This window comes from Panulirus ornatus, chromosome 27 (genome assembly GCF_036320965.1).
Source record: "Panulirus ornatus isolate Po-2019 chromosome 27, ASM3632096v1, whole genome shotgun sequence".
Lineage (NCBI taxonomy): Eukaryota > Metazoa > Arthropoda > Malacostraca > Decapoda > Palinuridae > Panulirus > Panulirus ornatus.
In genome coordinates this window covers 17,935,488-17,962,924 of record NC_092250.1, presented here as the reverse complement: position 1 = coordinate 17,962,924, position 27,437 = coordinate 17,935,488, and the positions used below count along the sequence as shown (strand labels likewise).

The following is a 27,437-nucleotide window of genomic DNA, read 5'->3' as shown; positions in this document are numbered from 1 at the left end:
AAAAAAAAATCACTTCAGAAGTATATTCCATCTACAACTATATTGATGACAGGAAGTTATGTACATGATTCAGCAAAACATGCTAAAAAGTGTAGGAATATGGCTTGGGTGTCAAGTGAGATGCCACTGTGCATTTTTCGTCGTGTATTTTGCCTAAACCAAAAATCAAATCTGGTTATCATTGTTATATCTTATATATAATAAATCTTTTATTGATATAATCAATGTGATTCATTGGCAATATTTTCATTATGATAATACTAAAATAATAGGTAAAACAACTAGCTACACCAATCAGACACAGGATTGTCAAGGTCAGGTAGGCACTGGCATTACTGTCTACACCTTTGCTAGAAAACTTCCCAACCACATCTGGACTAAATTTCAATGTTGGTAGAGTCAGTGTCCATTTAATCATTATTCACACGATCTGATAAATTATCACTTTCAAATAATTCAAGATCATCTCCCTGGTCCTCTGAATCTACCTAAAAGGACTTACTTTTCTTCCGAGAAAACTCACAAAAAAGAAATCTTATTTACATGGATGGAGGATGAATGCCTCTGGGGAGAAGTAATATCATGCACCACCACCTCAGCTACCAACTAGGCTCCACACATGACCTTGAAATTGAGGTGCAAAACTCAATGCGTACACATTCCCTTACAGACTTTACTCAGCTAGCATGACATCAACCAGATATAAGTGTTAAAGGAAAAGTCTGTGGGGCTTTGCTCTTGATATGGGAATTTGACAGCTGAAGAGTGGATGTAAGCAAATGAAGCCATTCACTGTTTGTTCCCAGTGCTACTTTCCTAACATGGGAAAAGGGGCACAAGTATATATATATATATATATATATATATATATATATATATATATATATATATATATATATATATATATATATATTTTTTTTTGCTTTGTCGCTGTCTCCTGCGTTTGCGAGGTAGCGCAAGGAAACAGACGAAAGAAATGGCCCAACCCACCCACATACACATGTATATATATATACGTCCACACACGCAAATATACATACCTACACAGCTTTCCATGGTTTACCCCAGACGCTTCACATGCCCTGATTCAACCCACTGACATCACGTTAACCCCGGTATACCACATCAATCCAATTCACTCTATTCCTTGCCCTCCTTTCACCCTCCTCCATGTTCAGGCCCCAATCACACAAAATCTTTTTCACTCCACCTTTCCACCTCCAATTTGGTCTCCCACTTCTCCTCGTTCCCTCCACCTCCGACACATATATCCTCTTGGTCAATCTTTCCTCACTCATTCTCTCCATGTGCCCAAACCATTTCAAAACACCCTCTTCTGCTCTCTCAACCACGCTCTTTTTATTTCCACACATCTCTCTTACCTTTACGTTACTTACTCGATCAAACCACCTCACACCACACACTGTCCTCAAACATCTCATTTCCAGCACATCCATCCTCCTGCGCACAACTCTATCCATAGCCCATGCCTCGCAACCATACAACATTGTTGGAACCACTATTCCTTCAAACATTTTTTTTTTCTTTTTTCATACTATTCGCTATTTCCCGCTATAGCGAGGTAGCGTTAAGAACAGAGGACTGGGCCTTTGAGGGAATATCCTCACCTGGCCCTGTTCTCTGTTCCTTCTTTTGGAAAAAAAAAAAAAAGAGAGAGAGAGGGGAGGATTTCCAGCCCCCTGCTCCCTTCCCTTTTAGTCGCCTTCTACGACACGCAGGGAATACGTGGGAAGTATTCTTTCTCACCTATCCCCAGGGATATATATATATATATATATATATATATATATATATATATATATATATATATATATATATATATATATATATATATATATTTTTATACTAATCGCCATTTCCTGCATTAGCGAGGTAGCGTTAAGAACAGAGGATGAGGACTGGGCCTTTAAGGGAATATCCTCACCTGGCCCCTTTCTCTGTTTCTTCTTTTAGAAAAAAAAAAAAATGAGGGGAGGATTTCCAGCCTCCCGCTCCCTTCCCTTTTAATCGCCTTCTACGACACGCAGGGAATACGTGGGGAGTATTCTTTCTCCCCTATCCCCAGGGATAATATATATATATATATATATATATATATATATATATATATATATATATATATATATATGTTTCCTTGCGCTACCTCGCAAACGCGGGAGACAGCGACAAAAAAAAAAAATATATATAGATATATATATATATATACATATATTTTTTTTTTTGTTGCTGTCTTCCGTGTTTGCGAGGTAGCGCAAGGAAACAGACGAAAGAAATGGCCCACCCCACCCCCATACACATGTATATACATACGTCCACACACGCACATATACATACCTACACAGCTTTCCATGGTTTACCCCAGACGCTTCACATGCCCTGATTCAATCCACTGACAGCACGTCAACCCCGGTATACCACATCGATCCAATTCACTCTATTCCTTGCCCTCCTTTCACCCTCCTCCAAGTTCAGGCCCCGATCACACAAAATCTTTTTCACTCCATCTTTCCACCTCCAATTTGGTCTCCCACTTCTCCTCGTTCCCTCCACCTCTGACACATATATCCTCTTGGTCAATCTTTCCTCACTCATTCTCTCCATGTGCCCAAACCATTTCAAAACACCCTCTTCTGCTCTCTCAACCACGCTCTTTTTATTTCCACACATCTCTCTTACCCTTACGTTACTTACTCGATCAAACCACCTCACACCACACATTGTCCTCAAACATCTCATTTCCAGCACATCCATCCTCCTGCGCACAACTCTATCCATAGCCCACACCTCGCAACCATACAACATTGTTGGAACCACTATTCCTTCAAACATACCCATTTTTGCTTTCCGAGATAATGTTCTCGACTTCCACACATTCTTCAAGGCTCCCAGGATTTTCGCCCCCTCCCCCACCCTATCATCCACTTCTGCTTCCATGGTTCCATCCGCTGCCAGATCCACTCCCAGATATCTAAAACACTTTACTTCCTCCAGTTTTTCTCCATTCAAACTTACCTCCCAATTGACTTGACCCTCAACCCTACTGTACCTAATTACCTTGCTCTTATTCACATTTACTCTTAACTTTCTTCTTTCACACACTTTACCAAACTCAGTCACCAGCTTCTGCAGTTTCTCACATGAATCAGCCACCAGCGCTGTATCATCAGCGAACAACAACTGACTCACTTCCCAAGCTCTCTCATCCCCAACAGACTTCATACTTGCCCCTCTTTCCAAAACTCTTGCATTCACCTCCCTAACAACCCTATCCATAAACAAATTAAACAACCATGGAGACATCACACACCCCTGCCGCAAACCTACATTCACTGAGAACCAATCACTTTCCTCTCTTCCTACACGTACACATGCCTTACATCCTCAATAAAAACTTTTCACTGCTTCTAACAACTTGCCTCCCACACCATATATTCTTAATACCTTCCACAGAGCATCTCTATCAACTCTATCATATGCCTTCTCCAGATCCATAAATGCTACATACAAATCCATTTGCTTTTCTAAGTATTTCTCACATACATTCTTCAAAGCAAACACCTGATCCACACATCCTCTACCACTTCTGAAACCACACTGCTCTTCCCCAATCTGATGCTCTGTACATGCCTTCACCCTCTCAATCAATACCCTCCCATATAATTTACCAGGAATACTCAACAAACTTATACCTCTGTAATTTGAGCACTCACTCTTATCCCCTTTGCCTTTGTACAATGGCACTATGCACGCATTCCGCCAATCCTCAGGCACCTCACCATGAGTCACACATACATTAAATAACCTTACCAACCAGTCAGTAATACAGTCACCCCCTTTTTTAATAAATTCCACTGCAATACCATCCAAACCTGCTGCCTTGCCGGCTTTCATCTTCTGCAAAGCTTTTACTACCTCTTCTCTGTTTACCAAATCATTTTCCCTAACCCTCTCACTTTGCACACCACCTCGACCAAAACACCCTATATCTGCCACTCTATCATCAAACACATTCAACAAACCTTCAAAATACTCACTCCATCTCCTTCTCACATCACCACTACTTGTTATCACCTCCCCCTTTGCACCATTCACTGAAGTTCCCATTTTCTCCCTTGTCTTACGCACTTTATTTACCTCCTTCCAGAACATCTTTTTATTCTCCCTAAAATTTAATGATACTCTCTCACCCCAACTCTCATTTGCCCTTTTTTTCACCTCTTGCACCTTTCTCTTGACCTCCTGTCTCTTTCTTTTATACATCTCCCACTCAATAGCATTTTTTCCCTGCAAAAATCGTCCAAATGCCTCTCTCTTCTCTTTCGCTAATACTCTTACTTCATCCCACTACTCACTACCCTTTCTAATCAACCCACCTCCCACTCTTCTCATGCCACAAGCATCTTTTGCACAATCCATCACTGATTCCCTAAATACATCCCATTCCTCCCCCACTCCCCTTACTTCCATTGTTCTCACCTTTTTCCATTCTGTACTCAGTCTCTCCTGGTACTTCCTCACACAAGTCTCCTTCCCAAGCTCACTTACTCTCACCACCCTCTTCACCCCAACATTCACTCTTATATATATATATATATATATATATATATATATATATATATATATATATATATATATATATATATATATATATATTTTTTATATATATACATGTATATGCATTATCATTATCATTTTGCTTTGTCGCTGTCTCCTGCTCCTGCAAGGTAGCGCAAGGAAACAGACGAAAAAATGGCCCAACCCACCCACATACACATGTATATACATACACGTCCACACATGCAAAGAAGAGGTAGTAAAAGCTTTGTGGAAGATGAAAGCCGGCAAGGCAGCAGGTTTGGATGGTATTGCAGTAGAATTTATTAAAAAAGGGGGTGACTGTATCATTGACTGGTTGGTAAGGTTATTCAATGTATGTATGACTCATGGTGAGGTGCCTGAGGATTGGTGGAATGCGTGCATAGTGCCATTGTACAAAGGCAAAGGGGATAAGAGTGAGTGCTCAAATTACAGAGGTATAAGTTTGTTCAGTATTCCTGGTAAATTATATGGGAGGGTATTGATTGAGAGGGTGAAGGCATGTACAGAGCATCAGATTGGGGAAGAGCAGTGTGGTTTCAGAAGTGGTAGAGGATGTGTGGATCAGGTGTTTGCTTTGAAGAATGTATGTGAGAAATACTTAGAAAAGCAAATGGATTTGTATGCAGCATTTATGGATCTGGAGAAGGCATATGATAGAGTTGATAGAGATGCTCTGTGGAAGGTATTAAGAATATATGGTGTGGGAGGCAAGTTGTTAGAAGCAGTGAAAAGTTTTTTTTCGAGGATGTAAGGCATGTGTATGTGTAGGAAGAGAGGAAAGTGATTGGTTCTCAGTGAATGTTGGTTTGCGGCAGGGGTGTGTGATGTCTCCATGGTTGTTTAATTTGTTTATGGATGGGGTTGTTAGGGAGGTAAATGCAAGAGTTTTGGAAAGAGGGGCAAGTATGAAGGCTGTTGGGGATGAGAGAGCTTGGGAAGTGAGTCAGTTGTTGTTCGCTGATGATACAGCGCTGGTGGCTGATTCATGTGAGAAACTGCAGAAGCTGGTGACTGAGTTTGGTAAAGTGTGTGAAAGAAGAAAGTTAAGAGTAAATGTGAATAAGAGCAAGGTTATTAGGTACAGTAGGGTTGAGGGTCAAGTCAATTGGGAGGTGAGTTTGAATGGAGCAAAACTGGAGGAATTAAAGTGTTTTAGATATCTGGGAGTGGATCTGGCAGCAGATGGAACCATGGAAGCGGAAGTGGATCATAGGGTGGGGGAGGGGGCGAAAATCCTGGGAGCCTTGAAGAATGTGTGGAAGTCGAGAACATTATCTCCGAAAGCAAAAATGGCTATGTTTGAAGGAATAGTGGTTCCAACAATGCTGTATGGTTGCGAGGCATGGGCTATGGATAGAGTTGTGCGCAGGAGGATGGATGTGCTGGAAATGAGATGTTTGAGGACAATGTGTGGTGTGAGGTGGTTTGATCGAGTAAGTAAGGTAAGGGTAAGAGAGATGTGTGGAAATAAAAAGAGCGTGGTTGAGAGAGCAGAAGAGGGTGTTTTGAAATGGTTTGGGCACATGGAGAGAATGAGTGAGGAAAGATTGATCAAGAGGATATATGTGTCGGAGGTGGAGGGAACGAGGAGAAGTGGGAGACCAAATTGGAGGTGGAAAGATGGAGTGAAAAAGATTTTGTGTGATCGGGGCCTGAACATGGAGGAGGGTGAAAGGAGGGCAAGGAATATAGTAAATTGGATCGATGTGGTATACCGGGGTTGACGTGCTGTCAGTGGATTGAATCAGGGCATGTGAAGCGTCTGGGGTAAACCATGGAAAGTTGTGTGGGGCCTGGATGTGGAAAGGGAGCTGTGGTTTCGGGCATTATTGCGTGGCAGCTAGAGACTGAGTGTGAACGAATGGGGCCTTTGTTGTCTTTTCCTAGTGCTACCTCGCACACATGAGGGGGGAGGGGGAAGGTATTCCATGTGTGGCGAGGTGGCAATGGGAGTGAATGGGGGCAGTGTGAATTGTGTGCATGGGTATATATGTATGTGTCTGTGTATGTATATATATGTGTACACTGAGATGTATAGGTATGTATATTTGCGTGTGTGGACGTGTGTGTGTATACATTGTGTATGGGGGTGGGTTGGGCCATTTCTTTTGTCTGTTTCCTTGCGCTACCTCGCAAATGCAGGAGACAGCGACAAAGCAAAATAATAAAAAAAATATATATATATATAATTATATAAAACTTTTATCTCAAACTTGATCGCTATTTCCTGCATCAGCAAGATTGTGCCAGGAACAGTAAAAGAAAAGCCACATTCACTCACATCCATTCTCTAACTGTCATATGTACTGCACCAAAACCACAGCTCCTTATCTACAACCAGGCCCCACAAACCTTTCCAAGGTGAAGTTTGCCCAGGATGCTTCACATGCCCTAGTTCAGTCAACTGTCAGCATGTCAACACCAGTATAGCAAATCATTCCGATTAACTCTATCCAGTGCATGTCTTTCACCGTCCTGCATGTTCAGGCCCCAATCGATCAAAATATTTTTCACTACACCCATTTCTAATTCAGTCTCTCTATTCTTGTTCCCTCCAATTTTGACACACATATCCTCTTTGTCAACCTTTCCTTATTCATTCTCTCCATACGTCTGAACCATTTCAGTATACCCTCTTCAGCTCTCTCAAACACACTCCTTTCATTGCCACACTTCTCTCTTTCCCTTTCATTACTTAATCAAACCACCTCACACCACATTTTGTCTTCAAACATTTCATTCCCAACATACCCAACCTCCTCTGCATAGTCTTACCTACAGCTGATGCCTCACCTCCATATAATAATACTGGGACAATCATACCTTGAAACATACCCAATTTTGCCCTCCTAGATAAAGTTCTCTATCCACAAATTCTTCAGAGCTCCCAGAACTTTTGATCCCTCATGTAACCTATGACTATTTCCATATCCATTTGCTTCCATGTCTACTCCATATATATTGGGAAGGATCACAATTTTGCACGTGGTCAAGATGAGTCCATGGGGAAAATGAAACACGATAAGTTCCCAGGTGCACTTGCGTGTAATAATCACATCATCAGGGGAGACACAAGAGAGAAATATAAGTCAGTTGATATACATCAAAGAGACAAAGCTAGGATGCCACCCCGCCACACATGAAATGACAATCCCCTCCCCCCACACGCGTGCGAGGTAGCGCTAGCAAAAGACATCAAAGGCCACATTCGTTCACACTCAATCTCTAGCTGTCATGTATAATGCATTGAAACCACAGCTCCCTTTCCACATCCAGGCCCCACAAAACTTTCCATGGTTTACCCCAGACGCTTCACATCCCCTGGTTCAATCCATTGACAGCACGTCGACCCCAGTATACCACATCGTTCCAATCCACTCTAGCCCTTGCAATTCACACCTTTCACCCTCCTGCATGTTAAGGCCCCAGTTGCTCAAAATCTTTTTCACTCCATCTTTCCACCTCCAATTTGGTCTCCCACTTCTCCCTCCACCTCTGACACATATATCCTCTATATCAATCTTTCCTCACTCATTCTCTCCATGTGACTAAACCACCCTCTTCTGCTCTCTCAATCACACTTTTTCATTACCACACACTTCTTTTACCCCGTCATTACTTACTTGATCAAACCACCTCACACCACATATTGTCCTAAAACATCTCATTTCCAACGCATCTACCCTCCTCTACACAACCCTATCTATAGCCCATGCCTCATAACCATATAACATTGTTGGAACCACTATTCCTTCAAACATACTGATTTCTGCTTTCCGAGATGATGTTCTCGACTTCCACACATTTTTCAATGCTCTCAGAACTTTCGCCCCCTCCCACACTCTGTGACTCACTTCTGCTTCCATGGTCCCATCTACTAACAAATCCACTCCAAGGTATCTAAAACACTTCACTTCCTCCAGTATTTCTCCATTTAAACTTACCTTCCAATTGACTTGTCCCTCAACCCTACTGTACCTAATAACTTTGCTCTTATTCACATTTACTCTCAGCTTTCTTCTTTCACACACTTTACCAAACTCAGTCACCAGCTTCTGCAGTATCTCACCTGAATCAGCCATCAGTGCTGTATCATCAGCGAACAACAACTGACTCACTTCCCAAGCCCTCTTATCCACAACAGACTTCATACTTGCCCCTCTCTCCAAAACTCTTGCATTCACCTCCCTAACAACCCCATCCATAAACAAATTAAACAACCATGGAGACATCACACACCCCTGACACAAACTGACATTCACTGAGAACCAATCACTTTCCTCTCTTCCTACCCGAACACATGCCTTACATCCTTGATAAAAACTTTTCACTGCTCCCAGCAACTTACCTCCCACATCATATACTCTTAATACCTTCCACAGAGCATCTCTAGCAACTCTATCATATGCTTTCTCCAGATTCATAAATGCTACATACAATACCATTTGTTTTTCTAAGTATTTCTCACATACATTCTTCAAAGCAAACATCTGATCCACATATCCTCTAACACTTCTGAAACCACACTGCTCTTCCCCAGTCTGATGCTCTGTACATGCCTTCACCCTCTCAATCAATACCCTCCCATATAATTTCCCAGGAATACTCAACAAACTTATGCCTCTATAATTCGAACACTCACCTTTATACCCTTTGCCTTTGCACAATGGCACTATGCACCCATTCCGCCAATCCTCAGGCACTTCACCATGAGCCATACATACATTAAAATATTCTCACCAACCAGTCAACAACAGTCTCCCCCATTTTTAATAAATTCCACTGCAATACCATCCAACCCCACCACCTTGCCAGCTTTCATCTTCTGCATAGATTTCACTACCTCTTCTCTGTTTATCAAATCATTCTCCCTGACCCTCTCACTTTGCACACCACCTCGACCAAAACACCCTATACCTGCCACTTTGTCTTCTAACACATTCAACAAACCTTCAAAATACTCACTCCATCTCCTTCTAACATCACCAATACTTGTTACTACCTCCCCATTAACCCCCATCACCAATGTTCCCATTTGTTCTCTTGTCTTACACACTTTATTTACCTTCTTCCAAAACATATTTTTATTTATTTTCATATTTACCATACTTTGTCGCTGTATCCCGCGTTAGCGAGGTAACGCAAGGAAAAAGACGAAAGAATGGCCCAACCCACCCACATACACATGTATATATATACATGTCCACACACGCACATATACATACCTATACATCTCAACGTATGCATATATATACACACACACAGACATATAAATATATACACATGTACATAATTCATACTGTCTGCCCTTCTTCATTCCTGTCGCCACCCCGCCACACATGAAATAACAACCCCCTCCCCCTCATGTGTGTGAAGTAGCGCTAGGACAAGGGCCACATTCATTCCCACTCAGTCTCTAGCTGTCATGTATAATGCACAGAAACCACAGCTCCCTTTCCACATCCAGGCCCCACAGAACTTTCCATGGTTTACCCCAGACGCTTCACATGCCCTAGTTCAATCCACTGACAGCACATCGACCCCAGTATACCACATCGTTCTAATTCGCTCTATTCCTTGCACGCATTTTCACCCTCCTGCATGTTCAGGCCCTGATCACTCAAAATCTTTTTCACTCCATCTTTCCACCTCCAATATGGTCTCCCACTTATCCTTCCCTCCACCTCTGACACATACATCCTCTTTGTCAATCTTTCCTCACTCATTCTCTCCATGTGACCAAACCATTTCAAAACACCCCCTTCTGCTTTCTCAACCACACTCTTTTTATCACCACACATCTCTCTTACCCTTTCATTGCTTACTCGACCAAACCACCTCACACCACATATTGTCCTCAATCATCTCATTTCCAGCACATCCACCCTCCTCCACACAACTCTATCTATAGCCCACGCCTTGCAACCATATATCATTGTTGGAACCACTATTCCTTCAAACATACCCATTTTTTGCACAAAAATCTAATGATACTCTCTCACCCCAACTCTCATTTGCCCTCTTTTTCACCTCTTGCACCTTTCTTTTATACATCTCCCAGTCATTTGCACTATTTCCCTGCAAAAATCGTCCAAATGCCTCTCTCTTCTCTTTAACTAATAATCTTACTTCTTCATCCCACCACTCACTACCCTTTCTAATCTACCCACCTCCCATGCTTCTCATGCCATAAGCATCTTTTGCGCAAGCCATCACTGCTTGCCTAAATACATCCCATTCATCCCCCACTCCCCTTACATCCTTTGCTCTCACCTTTTTCCATTCTGCACTCAGTCTCTCTTGTAAAGATGACATGTGTTTCTTTCTACTGAGCTTGTTTTCTGTCAATACTCTTATTTCATACCCAAGTACAGCACTGGTGGTAAATAACAGAAATATATTTAGAAATATCACAACTCTCACACTAAAATACAGTGTGAGGGATACAGATTGGCAAATGTGGGGAAAATATTGAAAAATCTGTTTCTTTCTACTTAATGAACAATCTAGTCTGGTTTGAAACATGCATACGTTTGAGGAGAATAATGTGAATATATGAAGAAATATTACACCTCTCACACTACATATAAGTGTGTGGAGATCAAATGGCTGGCTTTTGTGAGGAGGATATTGGGATCATTTTTAAATATTCTAGGCTCTTTCCTATCAACTATTAATCAAATCCTCCATTACCCAAGGATTACAAAAAGAGAGAATCAGGCACATTTGTTATGGAATTTCTTCCATAAGTGCAGGTTCTTATGTAATCTTGCCAAATCTTGCCAAAATCACTAAATAAGTTTTCTTCACATTTCTCATTTCATTCTTCTTCACTTTCCTCAACAGCTGATACACATCATACATGTTCCTCCTAATAACTTAAGTCATCCATAAATCTACATATATCCACAGGGTCACTGTGTACTTACAACCTTCAGGTGGATGGCCATGCACTTATATTTGTATTGTAAGGTTGATGTGGAAAGCTGAATATTTACCCATACCTTTTCAGTGATGGAAGAGACCTCTATAGACTACTAATGGTATGATGTCTCCTGAATATCTTAACAGAGGTGGGAAATTTCAGCACATCATTTGTTGCTGGCCGCCATTTAAGAGTTAAGGGTTAAATGAGCTGAAGAAAGTATACATTTACTATTTACATAGTTGTCAACATTCTAAAGTATTTACTTACACCAAAAACTTGTTGGATGAAACCAGTAGTCTATTGCAACAGATAGAAGGAGCAGAACATTAGTAAAACATACCATTGTTCACAAGTATAAAGTACATAAAAACTAAAATTTTGTTATTGGTAAACAAGAGTGGAAGTATAACATCTGAAGCAGTAAAACATGGCCAAAAATCCTGAAGTCAAAAATAATGTTTAACACTGAACAAAAAACTGTGAAAGTCTAATAAAAGGGTCCTGGGATTGTATAAGACTTTTATATAACCCTAGGGGTCCCCTTTTACAGGGCTCCTGCAGCTTTGAGGCTGCACTACAATCAGAAACAGGAAAATGATGGACTTCTCTAAGCTTGAAGTTCCTTAAAGAGACTGTACTCCCTTTTGTCAATGATACAGCCTCGCTGAAGGCAACTTCTCACTTGTGGTGCAACCATACTGTTATATAATACATATATACATAAATACATGAAATTTCACCATATGTGCTGAAGATGTGTGCAGATACACTAAACAAACCTATTGAAATACTGTTCAAGATGTCACTGGAGAAAGGCAGAGTGCCAAGGGAGCAGAAAAGGGCATATGTCATACCCATTTAAAAGAAAGGAGAAAATGAAGAAGCACTGAGTTAAAGACCAGTCTCACTGATGAGTGTGGTCTGTAAGGTTTTGAAAAAAATAATCAGACAGCAAATGAATGACTTTCTACAGAGAAGAAATTACCTATGTGAGAGACGGCATGGTTTTAGGGAAAGGGAGTCTTGTGTAACCTCTTAGATTTCTACAAGAGTAAGCACTGTTGTAGACAAACAGGAATGCTGGATGGATTATTTGTACCTAGATTGCCAGAAATCATTGAACACTGTACTGCATGGGAGGCTGATTAAGAAGCTGGATTACCAGGCAGGAATAGAGGGAGATTCTATCTATGGACAGATTATCAAAGTGGAAGGAAACAAAGGACAAATACCAGAGAAGTCTCAAAATAAGTTGAGGTCACCAGCAGAGTGCAACAGGGCTCTCTTCTGGGAACATTGCTCTTCTTAATCTATGTAAATGACATGCAAAAAGGTATGAACTCATACCTGAATATATTTGCAGAAGATGCAAAAGTCAAGAGGGAAATGAAAAGCATGGAAGACTGCATCAACCAACATGGAGACCTTGACAAACTCCAAAGTTGGTCTGATACATGGAAGACGAAGTTCATCCTGAGTAAATGTAAAGTAATAAGGATGGGTCATAGTGAATGAAGGCTTCGATATGATAATCATCTAGTACGAAATAAGCTGCAGGAAGCTGTGAGTGAGAATGTCCTAAGAGTCAACATTGTCACTAACCTGTCACCAGAATTCCACATCAGGAAACTAGGTAAGGAGACTGAGTGTCTGCTAGCAATTATTAGAGTTGCATTCATATTCATCAATAAGTAAATATTCAGAAAGCTGTTCACATCATACATAAAGCCAAAACTGGAAATGGCAGTGGTTTTAAACTTACCAATCTAGGAAGAGAGAAGAGCAAGAGGTGATGTGATCACAAATCTTAAGTATTCAAAAAAGATCAATGATGCAGACAGTGAACAGTTCTTTGAAAGATATAGGAATTAAACGAGAGGACATATCATTAAATCATGGAAAAAAAGTGAGGATATACTTTCAATATTAGTTGTGTAGAGTGATGGACGAATAGAACAGAATGACTGAAGACACATTTAATACAGATAGTATACAGATATTGAAGGAGCTGTATGATGCCAAACTCCTACCTTCCACATGTCGCACACTTCTTTTGCACATGTAAGCACTGCTTCCTTGAATACATCCCATTTCTTACCCAGCTCCCCAACTTCACCTCCTCTCACCTTTTGCCATTCTACATTCATACTCTCCTTGCATCTCTTTACTCAAGCCTCTTTTTCAAGTTCACTTACTTTCACTATCCTCTTCCCACCCATATATTATTTCCTCTTTTCCTGAAGCCTCTACAAACCCACACTCTTGCCTCCACCAAGTAGTGATCAGACATTCCACCAGCTGCCCCTCTCAGTACATTCACATTCAAGGTACTCTCTTTTGCAAGCCAATCAATCAGCATGTAATTCAGCAATGCCTGCCCACCATCTACCCCACTCACTCACATACAGATTTCACTTTGGTTTATGCTTCCGAAAACTGGTTGCTTGCATGCCCATATCACTAGCTAGACCACAGAACACTCACCAAGCTGCTACACTGCATGATTCCAGTGTAGCTATTGGCAACTTGAGTGGGCCACTTTGAACCTGTTTCTTTACCTACACCTCGAAACTTTGGAACTCTATCTTCTCATGTCTTTCTCAGTTCATATGACCTGACACATTTCAAAAACCAGATTTTTCACTTCCTCCAAACTTCATGCATACTTTCCTTTGTTTCATCATTTTCCTTTTCATTAACTTCTCTCTGTTTCCTGCATCAGTGAGGTAGCGCAAGGAAACAGACGAAGAATGACCCATCCACTCATATAAACATATATACACATAAATGCCCATACATGCACAGAAACATGCATATACATATCAACATATAGACATATACACATATATACATACATAAACATATACATGTATACAAATGTATACACATACTTGCTTGCCTTCATCCATTCCTGTCACTACCCCATCCAATAGGAAACAGCATTGCTACCCCCTACTTCAGCAAGGTAGTGCCAAGAAAACAGACACAAACGCCACATTCATTCACACTCAGACTCTAGCAGTCATGTGTTATGCATTGAAACCACTGCTCCCTATCCCCATCCAGGCCCCACAGACCTTTCCATGGTTTACCCCAGATGCTTCACATGCCCTGGCTCAGTCCACTGACAGAATGTCGACCCCGGTAAACCACATTGTTCCAATTCACTCTATTCCTTGCATGCCTCTCAGCGTCCTGTATGTTCAGGCCCCAATCACTCAAAATCTCTCACTTCATCCTTCCACCTCCACTTTGGTCTCCCACTTCTTGTTCCCTCCGAATCTGACACATATCCTCTTTGTCAATCTTTCCACACTCACTTTCTCTATATGTCCAAACCATTTCAACACACCCTCTTCTGCTCTCTCAACCACACTCTTTCTATTTCCACACATCTCCCTTACCCTTTCATTACTTACTCCATTAAACCACCTTACATCACATACTGTCCTCAAACATTTCATTTCCAACACATCCACCCTCCTCCGTACAACCCTATCAATAGCCTATGCCTCGCAAACATATAATATTGCTGGAACTACTATTCCTTCAAACATACCTAATTTTGCTCTCCAAGATAATGTTCTCTCCTTCCACAAATTCTTCATCACTCCCAGAACCTTTGCCCCTTACATCCTGTGACTCACCTCCACTTCCATGGTTCTATTCGCTGCTAAGCCCACTCCTAGATATCTAAAACACTTCACTACCTCCAATTTTTCTCCAATCAAAGTTACATCCCAATCAACTTGTCTCTCAACCCTACTGAACCTAATAACCTTACCCTTATTCACTTTTACTCTCAACTTTCTCCTTTCGCACACTTTCCCAAACTCAGTCATCAACTTTTGCAGTATCTCCCACAAATCATCCACCAAAGCTGTATCACTGGCGAGCAACAACTGACTCACTTCCCAGGTCCTCTCATCCCCAACATATTTCCTACTCTTCCCTCTCTCCAAAACTCTTGCATTTACATCCTTAACCATCCCATCCATAAACCAGGTATTCTTAACCACCAGTCCTTTTTCAGCACAGTTCCACAAGCTGTTCACAATTTTCACATTCATATCAATCGGTATCTCTTACCCCCTAAATTTACCTTCAACTGCCATATTACCCACTCACACATTTACATCACCCATCACTAATACATGATCCCTTGCATCAAAATTGTCAGCATACCACTCAACTCCACCCAAAAGACTTTCCTCTCTTACTCACTCCTCTCATTTTCCGGTGCATAAGCACTAACAGTCACCCTCTCATAACCCACTTTGATTTTCACCCACATCAGTCTGGGACACACTACCTTTCCAATGTTTCCCACATTCCTACAACTCCTACTTCAGAAGAAGTGTTACCTCTATCTTAGCTCTCGATCTAACCCATGACTTACCTTAAGACATTCTCAAAACATTCTTGCCCCTTTCCCATGAGCCTAGTTTCTCTAAGCACAAGAATATCCTGGTTCCTTTCTTCAAACATACCACTTATCTCTCCCTTCTTATCTTCCTGGTTAAATCCCCATTACATTAAGACATGCAGCCCAAGTCTTCAAGGAGAATAAGAACTTCTAATTTGGCTCCTGTACCAACTTTCAGAAATACATCTGACCCATAAAAGTCATGTCAAAGGTCATCCTTCACTGTCAAATTCAACAAACCCTTCACACCACTGGCCTCTAACCTGACCGTTGACGGGTTAGCTCAAAAACATCATTACACCACTGATGGCACTAGCCTTTGACCCGAGTCTTATAGATAAGGTTAAACAAATCTTCACTAAACCCTTAATAGCACTGGCCTTTGCCCCGAGTCTTATAGATCAGGTTAAACAAATCTTCACTAAACCTTTAATAGCACTGTCCTTTGACCTGACTTATGTGTCAGGTCAATATATCTTAACATCTTTCACACCACTAGCCTTTTACCTGACTCTTGTGGGTCAAGTCAAATACATCTTCACTAAACCCTTAACACCATCGGATTAGGGTGCTGATTAAGAGATAGAATAAAAGCAAAAAGTGGGTAACATCCCTCCTTCAAAACATGACATAAAATGTAGTTTTGAAGTGCACCCATTGGGTTTCCTAATATTTGCTATTTATCATTTTACTGCAGCCCCACTCTCATTTCTACGTGAAAATCCAGTTTCTTTGAGAATCTCAAAGATCACACAGTTAACCGACCTACCTCTTTTTTTCTTTTTTTTCTGGGACACCACTCCATATATCATACACAGAGGATTCATTTGGTGTGATAGCTTCCTTCTGAATCCATGCTGTCTTTCACTTATCCTTAAAAATGTGCTTGTCAATAATAATGATCTGTAGTAGAATGGATTTTACCTTTAGTTTAATCTCCTTACAAAAAGAAATACCTATTTTTTCTACTCCCTTGGCACTGATCCCTCTCCATTCAAGTTTCTCGGCATCTAAAACAGATTTAGGAAGGTAAAAGGGAGTGAACATAAGATATTCAGCTCTATGGCCACTAGCTCAACAAATCCTCAATGAAAAAAATAGTTAATGCAACATCTAGGAAAGTAGCAAAACATGTGAAAATTTAACAAAGAAAGCTATTGGGAAGATCTGACCCTCTCAGGAGAGCTTGCAAGACTTCTAAATGTTGTTACGAGCTTTAGGAATAAATCTGAGTGATCATGTGAGAGGGAATGGTGTTGTTAGTGGTCTGAATGGAAACTGAGACTGGATCAGCAATATGTGTTGTCATTATGGTTGTTTAAAATCTTTTAGGGATAAGAGATTTACGTGATGTGAAAGTGATGTTCGGTATTTGCTGTTTACTCGTGAACCATAATGGAACAGAATAGAAGTTACAACAGTTGTATGCATTTGATACTGTACATCACTATAGTCACATGGTGCTGTTGCTAACTGAATCAAAAAGAAGTTAGACAGAATGGCAGGTTGCTTTGACAATGTGTGAAGAAGGATATCTAAAGAAAAAGCAACAGGATTTTTTATTTTTGTTAAGAGATAGGCTGTCAAAATAAAAAATTGGTATGAATGGAGAAAAGGAAGTAGTATATGAGTTTGGTTGTTTAAGTGGTGATGAGTAACAATGGTAGTGGGAAGGCTGATGTTGAAAGAAGCATCTTGCAAGGGAGAAGAAATGGAGATGAACCAAGATCTCTGGTTAATAATAAAAATATTAGCACAGTGTTAAAGAAACTTACAAGCAGGAATGCTTGTCCCAGTCTGATACATGTGGATGTGAAAACTTTAATTTCTAAGCCAGGTGAAAAAAATAAGAGCAGTATGAATGGATAACTTAGGAAGTTCAGTTGGAATTAGGATAATGGAGAAAAGAATGAGAATAAGAAGGATATATGGAAGGTACAATTCATGAAAAAGATACATAAATGATAGCCTTTTAAAATAGCACTGCGAAAGACGATATATGCTATTTGTAGTACAGGTGAACAGATGCAATGAGTTAAACACATAAGGCTACAGGAAATATTTCTTACGGTGTGCATTGAAACTGTTTCCTATGTGAGGTTGGAAGTATGAATGGACGTGCTAGTCTTACCTGATGAATTAACATGGTAGGTATTAATTGGAAATCAAGAAGCACTTATATTAATGGGAAAACTAAGTTCATTTAAGTATACCAGATGCAAGTTTAAGGCATAAGTGAACTGAAACCTCTATACACCTGATCCACCCATGTAAAACGGAACAATGTTAAAGATAACAGATAGATAAAACAAACATCTATTAAACAATACCTCTCTTTCCTCTTACCCCCTCTCCATTTCCTGCTACTGGTACAATCTACTGATTCCCTATTGTGACTTCGATATTCTGACCATAAAATTCCATTTCCAATTCCTATTCCTAATGAATCTTGTGTCTCAATATTTATCATCTCTGTCTTGCCTTTCTGTTGTTATGCATTCACTAAAAACAACACTTATATTCAAGCACTGCATTATCATATTTCCTAAGTGGGGCATCCCATAAAATGCTTTCTACTTTCAGGCTACTGAATGTGAAAATGAGATCAACCATAGATGGTTTATCAGTAACATACTTTACTCAAAATTTTCTTGAACATATCCCAAAGATATGTCTCTATGATTCATTTACCCATCATGAATTTGAGTGTCCCCCAGCTGATGTCCTTATAGTTAAAATCCCATACCAATATAACTTTTCCACCTCCAAATCTAGTCTGCTATGATAATTGTGCCTTTCCTTTTATCATATATCAGATCTGCGTGTATAAACCTTTCCAAAAGATTCTACACTACCAAAACAAATACGCTTCTTTTTCTTATGACCTGTCTCACTATATAATGTCTAAAGAAACATGATATTGAGTGACAATGAGTCTGGTGATGAGAAAGTAGACCAAGTGGAGGAAATTGTGGATCAAACATTTGAAGCAAGCTGTTCTTCAATTGAACAAAATTTGCTGAGTCAAAGAGATCTTAATGATCTCGTCTGCAACTCAAATTTGCCTTAGAACCAAGCTGAGCTTTTGGGTTCTGGTTAAAAGGCTGGAATCTTCTTCAGAATGAAACTAAACTTCCTTTAACGTGATTGCTAAATTGTTTTCAAAGAACTTTTCTCCCTTGAAGATGATCTGGTGTTTTGCAATGATGTTCGTTCCGTTATGAAGGCACTTGGGCATGATTACAACAAAGATGAATGGCACGTTTAGTGACACACCAAAAGTAAAAGGTAAACAAAGATTTTGTCCCACGGAGCAAAATATCTGATTCTTACGTAATTTTGCATGCTACATCCAAATACATTTTCAGAATTTCTCTACCTCCCATAGTTTTTGGTTCCAGCATACTTGCATATCATTATGTACAGCATAAATGTACCAGTGCCCTACAGAGCGTTTGAAACAAAAAGTTTCACAAACACAGCTATTTTCATTGTTTGTGAAGTGCAGCACCTTCTTTCTGAAAGCACAAGCCTACATAAATGAGTCTACAGGGGCCTTGCAGAAATACGCCTAGAAATGATGGGACACTCAAACAGTGTCCACTCCTGAGCAGCAGTTTTCTGTCTGTTGCGGGATAAAACTCAATCTGTAAACAGTCTTTTCCATTCTGTTGACAGATTCTGCTTTTGTGTTGATACTCCATCCACCAATATAATGCCAGGAAACTGTGTAAATAGTCTGAATTCTTTCTGCTACATCTATGGTGAACTGACGTTCATACCACAAAAACGTTCTTTCCCACCCCTCATTAAAATATGCTATGAGCATTACTTTGGTTGTAAAGTGGGTGACCAGCATAAACGTCAGGCCCCTATATTTGTTGTATCACATGTGTCAGGCTTCTCACGGAATGGGCAAAAGATTCACGCCATATGCCTTTTGCCATTCCTATAGTTTGGAGAGAACCCAAAGATCATGCTTCAGATTGCTACTTCTGCCTGACTAATATAAATGGTATAACAACAAAATCCAAGTATCCCGATAAATATCCTAAATCTCCATCTACTATAAGGCCAGTACCTTACAGTCAGGAATTACCTGTGCCACAGCCTCAAAAAAACATGATACTGAGTGATGATGAGTCTGGTGATGAGAAAGTAGACCAAGTAGAGGACAATATGGATTAAACATTTGAAGCAAGCTGTTCCTCAAGTGAACCACATCTGCTGAGTCAGAGAGATATTAATGATCTCGTCTGTGATTTAAAGTTACCAAAGAAGCAAGCCAAACTTTTAGGTTCCAGGTTAGAGGGTTGGAATCTTCTCCAGAATGAAACTAAACTGTTTTTATCATGACAGCCATGTCATTTTCAAAGAACTTTTCTCTCTTGACAACGGTCCAATGTTTTGGAATGATGTACATTCTGTTATGGAGGCACTTGGCCATAAATAAAACAAAGATGAGTGGCACTAGTTTACTGACTCATCAAAAGTAAGCTTGAAAGTGGTTCTACTCCACAACGGAAATAAGTTCCCCTCCACTCTTCTGGCTCATGCATCTAACATGAAGGAATCATATGATAACATGAAGCTTCTTTTGGAAAAAATTAAGTATGGGGACTTTAAGTAAAATGTATGAGGTAACCTAAAGGTTGTGGCACTTTTACTTGGAATGCAACTTGGTTACTCAAAGTTCTGTTGTTTTCTCTGTGAGTGGGACAGTTGGGACAAGAAAAATCATTATGAAGAGAAAGTGTGGCCAAAACAAATATCACTGACACCACTGAAGAAGAATGTCATCAATCCTCCTCTTGTTGATCCTGAGAAAATTTATCTGCCTCCTTTGCACTTCAAGCTCAGGTTGATGAAGAACTTAGTCAAAGGTATGGATAAAACTGGCCATGGATTCACATATTATAGGAATAAATTCCCCAGAATCAGTGATGCAAAAAACAAGGAGAGTATTTTTGTAGGGTCACAGATCAGGGAATTGCTTTGAGATGAAAAATTTGATGAAGAGCTAAATGAAGCTGAAAAACTGCATGGTTGTCATTTTGTCATTTACGAGATCTTGCAAAGATTTTGGGGGTAATTCACAAATTAGAAAACTATTGTGATGTTGTAAAAGATCTACTGAATTCATATAAAGCTCTGGGGTGCAATGAGTCTAAAAATTCACTTTTTGGACTTGCACTTTGACTTTTTCCAGGAAAATCCTGAAGCAGTCAGTGAAGAACAGTGAAAGATTTCATCAGGGCATTTTGGACATGGAAAAGCGGTACCAAGGAAAGTGGAGCCCCCTTTATGTTGGCAAATTACTGCTGGACATGAAAGAGGGATGTTCCTAAGGCCAAATATACCCCAAAATTGTACACTTCTACATTTTTGAGGTAAGTTTTTTAAGTGTAATACTAACCTTATTTATGAATGAGTAATATACACTTAGTCTAGCTGCTCTGCCACTTAAAATCCATGTCTGATGGAAGAATTCTAAAAACATATTCAAATTCAGCATAAAAAGTACTATAAGGTGTACCTATATCAGTTAGTGGGATTAAAAATATAGTTAAAATTTTGTTGACCAGCGTTATCAACTAGTTGTTCCTGAAACCTTAGTCTATTTTACTAAAAGGGTCAAACTTCATTCTTTTCTGTTTTCCCTTTCTTTTCTTGCTAAATTTTGATAAATTTTGTCTACAATAATCTTCAGTATGATATGCCATTAACTAAAAATCCATATGCATTTAAATATACTTTTTGTAGGTCTACTCTTCTAGTTTGGTATTCCCACTCTCACTAAGGAATTGCCATTAACTAAAAATCCATATGCATTTAAATACACTTCTTGTAGGTCTACTTTCCTAGTTTGGTATTCCCACTCTAACTAAGGTGGTGTTGGAGATCTGATATCTGCAATCTCAAGAGTGTTTTTATTCAGCAGGTTATAATTTTCTCACTCCTTCTTTGGCTGTCTGTTGGGAAAACTTTACCAACACTTTGTCTGATTAACCTTGCTATATTCTTATCATTATAATTATTCCTTTACAGAAGACTGTAAGGAATCAGACCTACAATAACATCTGTTTATATAGATTTTTTGTATTACAGTAAATGCTCCTTAACAGGTCTCTGATTTACCAATATCTCTTGAAATTGTAGATTATTCTTCAGCACCAAGAGTGCTTCATTTCCCTTGTTTAACAATTCTTTTCCTACTTCATCCTGAGAAACTTTTAGGAAAAGGTATGAGATTTTCAGATTCCCTCACAGGCCATGTTTTCATTTGACATGCAATTTATGGCTTACTTTCCTTAATCCTTAAAATCAATCTTTTTTTAAAAAACCAAGAAGGCACAAGCAAGTAAATGCCTTAATAAGGATATCTCATTTATGCTATGTATATAAATATATACCCTTGCCTATGCCACGTACCCATTTTATCAACCCCTAGGGGAGAATAAACAGCAGGGTTGACTATGAACCAACTGCTGCAACCAGGATTTGAACCTATATACTTGACCCCAAACAGCACTTGAAAGTATAACTGCCCATAAGATATCCAAACATTTTTTTTTTTTTTTTTTTTTTTTTTTTTTTGCTGTCTCCCGCGTCTGCGAGATAGCGCAAGGAAACAGACGAAAGAAATGGCCCAACCCACCCCCATACACATGTATATACATACGTCCACACACGCAAATATACATACCTACACAGCTTTCCATGGTTTACCTCAGACGCCTCACATGCCCCGATTCAATCCACTGACAGCACGTCAACCCCGGTATACCACATCGCTCCAATTCACTCTATTCCTTGCCCTCCTTTCACGCTCCTGCATATTCAGGCCCCGATCACACAAAATCTTTTTCACTCCATCTTTCCACCTCCAATTTGGTCTCCCTCTTCTCCTCGTTCCCTCCACCTCCGACACATATATCCTCTTGGTCAATCTTTCCTCACTCATTCTCTCCATGTGCCCAAACCATTTCAAAACACCCTCTTCTGCTCTCTCAACCACGCTCTTTTTATTTCCACACATCTCTCTTACCCTTACGTTACTTACTCGATCAAACCACCTCACACCACACATTGTCCTCAAACATCTCATTTCCAGCACATCCATCCTCCGGCGCACAACTCTATCCATAGCCCACGCCTCGCAACCATACAACATTGTTGGAACCACTATTCCTTCAAACATACCCATTTTTGCTTTCCGAGATAATGTTCTCGACTTCCACACATTCTTCAAGGCTCCAAGAATTTTCGCCCCCTCCCCCACCCTATGATCCGCTTCCGCTTCCATGGTTCCATCCGCTGCCAGATCCACTCCCAGATATCTAAAACACTTCACTTCCTCCAGTTTTTCTCCATTCAAACTCACCTCCCAATTGACTTGACCCTCAACCCTACTGTACCTAATAACCTTGCTCTTATTCACATTTACTCTTAACTTTCTTCTTTCACACACTTTACCAAACTCAGTCACCAGCTTCTGCAGTTTTTCACATGAATCAGCCACCAGCGCTGTATCATCAGCGAACAACAACTGACTCACTTCCCAAGCTCTCTCATCCCCAACAGACTTCATACTTGCCCCTCTTTCCAAAACTCTTGCATTCACCTCCCTAACAACCCCATCCATAAACAAATCAAACAACCATGGAGACATCACACACCCCTGCCGCAAACCTACATTCACTGAGAACCAATCACTTTCCTCTCTTCCTACACGTACACATGCCTTATATCCTCGATAAAAACTTTTCACTGCTTCTAACAACTTGCCTCCCACACCATATACTCTTAATACCTTCCACAGAGCATCTCTATCAACTCTATCATATGCCTTCTCCAGATCCATAAATGCTACATACAAATCCATTTGCTTTTCTAAGTATTTCTCACATACATTCTTCAAAGCAAACACCTGATCCACACATCCTCTACCACTTCTGAAACCACACTGCTCTTCCCCAATCTGATGCTCTGTACATGCCTTCACCCTCTCAATCAATACCCTCCCATATAATTTACCAGGAATACTCAACAAACTTATACCTCTGTAATTTGAGCACTCACTCTTATCCCCTTTGCCTTTGTACAATGGCACTATGCACACATTCCGCCAATCCTCAGGCACCTCACCGTGAGTCATACATACATTAAATAACCTTACCAACCAGTCAACAATACAGTCACCCCCTTTTTTAATAAATTCCACTGCAATACCATCCAAACCTGCTGCCTTGCCAGCTTTCATCTTCCGCAAAGCTTTTACTACCTCTTCTCTGTTTACCAAATCATTTTCCCTAACCCTCTCACTCTGCACACCACCTCGACCAAAACACCCTATATCTGCCACTCTATCATCAAACACATTCAACAAACCTTCAAAATACTCACTCCATCTCCTTCTCACATCACCACTACTTGTTATCACCTCCCCATTTGCGCCCTTCACTGAAGTTCCCATTTGCTCCCTTGTCTTACGCACTTTATTTACCTCCTTCCAGAACATAAAAATAATATTTTGGCCTGGACTTTGCTGAGCTACTTGAACTCTGGTCCTATACCAAATGATCTTTCCCTAACTCCTGCAATCCCCTTGGTGACCAGTCAACTTTTTATCTCTTTGTGTCAACTATTTTTATGTACTCCCCTCAACTTTTTCAAAACCCTCTTTTGACCTGGTCTTCCAGTTAATAACCCAACCAAATTCATTATAAATTGCCAGTTTATGAGCTTGTCTCGGTACACAATTACAAACTTCCTCAATTATGAATTAAAACCTTTCCCATTAAGCTAAACCTTCCAATAAAATGTCTTGCTGATATTTTTAAGGTCACTTTCTTTATCCAGTCACACCGGAAAATTCTGCAAACGTTATTGATACTACAGGGATTCTATCTTCCTTTGATTCATAATATATTTTTCTTCCACTTTAAGAACAATATCTAAATTATGTTCTGCTTCACTGACTTGAAGGTACTACATGCTTCTCTAAAACTACTCTTTTCTTCAGCTCTGTCTGTATTTTGTTAGAGCTCTTACTTTACCTTACCACAATTTACTGTTACATTTTCTAACTCATACATATCTTACTGCCTGATCGATCATATCTTCCACAACCTTATCAATTCTCTATTGATTGTAGATAATTCTAAAATCACAATATTTTGCCTCATGTTCCTTCACCTTCATAGTGCTGCACTAAGATTTCATTTCTAGCAACTCAGTTTCTCAAACTCTGCCTCCTTTTTCTAAATCCAAAGTTCCTTTGCAGAGTTTATGTAGTAATGCAAGATCTCCAAGTCTCCACTTAATGATTGTTAATTTTTCCTTTGCTTACATAGTTTTGTTACCCTGCCCCTTAACTCATCTCTGTATTCCTCCTGCTTTTCAATAACTTTCACTAACCTGACTGTGGGGTACTCCTCTTCAGCCACCAGCTTCTCCTCTGATAAACATTTCTTTTCCAACATACTTGTCCGATACCTCAAGACAAGGCTGAAATAATGATTTATATATAAGGCTCACTGACAATTACTATCTCCCCTTCTTCCCTTCTGCTGAGAGAGAGAGACAGAGAAAGAAAACTGATGTGTAAGTCTCAAGAGCCCGCAAGGATTGGAAATCATAAAAGCAATGATAACTCAAGAAAATCTAGATCTCATTTTCACGACACCCCAAACTATCAAGCCCTGGACTGATTTAAGGAAAGTTGGATCCTCTCAATTTCAGGATTCACCTGGTTGCTGGACTCTAGGATAATCTTTAAGATAGTCATATCTTTTCATTTTCTGAGCTTTCCATGTAATTGGACCAATGGGACAATTTAAGAAAAATGGAACTTCTCATTTTCAGGGAACCCCTAAAACACTGGGCTCCAGAGCCTAACTCCCCACCCCCAATATGCCACATACCTACACATGAGTACAGTAAATTATTTACTATCAAAAAATCTACTTTGTGAAACAATCTACTTCACAAAAGATTTGAGCAATCTAATTCCCATGTTGCAGTCATCTATTAGTGCTAAAAAGTACTGTGGTCACTGAAGCTTGACCCATGACCAAAAGTGAGTCAAGCATTAATCTTCTTGGTGCTCAAAACATATAACATAACCAGTTATTGATACAATAAACTGTATTTTCATATATATTTTCAACACATTTTTGTAGGTTCTTACTTAATGTATGAATCATAATCATCTATATATATAAAAATATTGGAGAAAATAGCTGAGACAGAATTCCTACCTGGCTTGTCAGTGCCAACAGTTTAAAGCATTTAAGGTGAAATCTGTGAATGATTCAGTAGATTGTGTTTTGCATCTTCTCTTTTAAACAGCTCCCTTCAGTACGTTCTTACCTCATGCATGGATGTCTTACTTGTAAATTGCTGTTCTCAGCAGATACCCCTTTGGCACAGTTATCAATTTGAGGTTCATTGGTATTTTGAACCACAAGTATAATCTTGTTTTGAATGTTTCTGTTGTCACTCCATCTAGGTTTCTTAGTGCTGGTCTTCCATCAAATAAGCATTCCATTTTCCTCACTAGAAACTCATATATTTTCATTTAGTATCTTTTAAGTAAGTTCCCTGGTATAGTATCTAATCTAATTATTATCTCCCTTGCTGTGTTGGTTTTAGGTTGGAAATGTTGCTCTTTATGCTTTCTATTTGCTGCCATGCTCCCTCTTTATTCTAAACTAAAGAGCTCCAGTCCATCAATTTTGCTCACAAAACATTCCTGTATTTTCCTATTTTGTTTATTTCCATATGCTTAACTGGTGACCATACAACACAGCTGTAATTTTACTCCTTATATATGTTTTAAGTATTAATCCTTAAGCAATAAGAGGAGTACATGAAATCAGTGCAAGGAATGCCAGGACTTGTAATAGTAGTGCTAATTTTTGAGGGCCTTTTACTGAACTTCCTGCTGATAACTTGACAGTTGTACAGATAAGTGTCACCTTGATCTGTGATTCAGTAACACCTCAGATGACAATGGCTGATGCACACCCATGTTCACCATTCCTCCTATACTCCTCTGGGAGATCAATGCATCAATTTCAGCATTACACCTGGCCACATAATGTATGTAAGTTCCCTTTTTTTGTGCATATTCTTTACCTCTAAATGTATTCCTTTCATTTCATGATGGGAAACAATATCTGAATGACTTACAATCTCCTTCAATACTCCCAAAGGGAATCTATGCATTAACTTCAGCACTGCATCAGAACCATATAAGGTACATTATCTCACATTTTTGTACATATCCTTTACTTTTATACATACATCTTTCATTTAAGAATGGGAAAACAGGAAATTTGAAAGACACACACACCCTCTATAACACTCCTTTACCACTCCCAGGAAATCTTTGCATTATCTTTATTGTTATACAATGAATTTTACCTTGTTTTCCATTCATATTCTTTACTTTTCCAT

At 39.7% G+C, this 27,437-nt stretch overlaps 1 protein-coding gene across 4 annotated transcripts in view; it reads right to left on the bottom strand.

Annotated features, from left to right (window-relative positions):
- Positions 1 to 27,437, bottom strand: part of yem (yemanuclein) — a 176,759-nt gene that overhangs the window by 93,339 nt on the left and 55,983 nt on the right. For 3 of the 4 annotated variants that reach the window (XR_011714687.1, XM_071678275.1, XM_071678278.1), the window contains exon 12: positions 25,395 to 25,484. The exons of the other annotated variant lie outside the window; for it this stretch is intronic. Coding sequence is in view for 2 of the 3 variants with exons in the window: in XM_071678275.1 (XP_071534376.1) it covers positions 25,395 to 25,484 (90 nt within the window). In the remaining variant the exon portion in view is untranslated. The remainder of the gene's footprint in view (positions 1 to 25,394; positions 25,485 to 27,437) is intronic. 4 annotated transcript variants of the gene reach the window in all.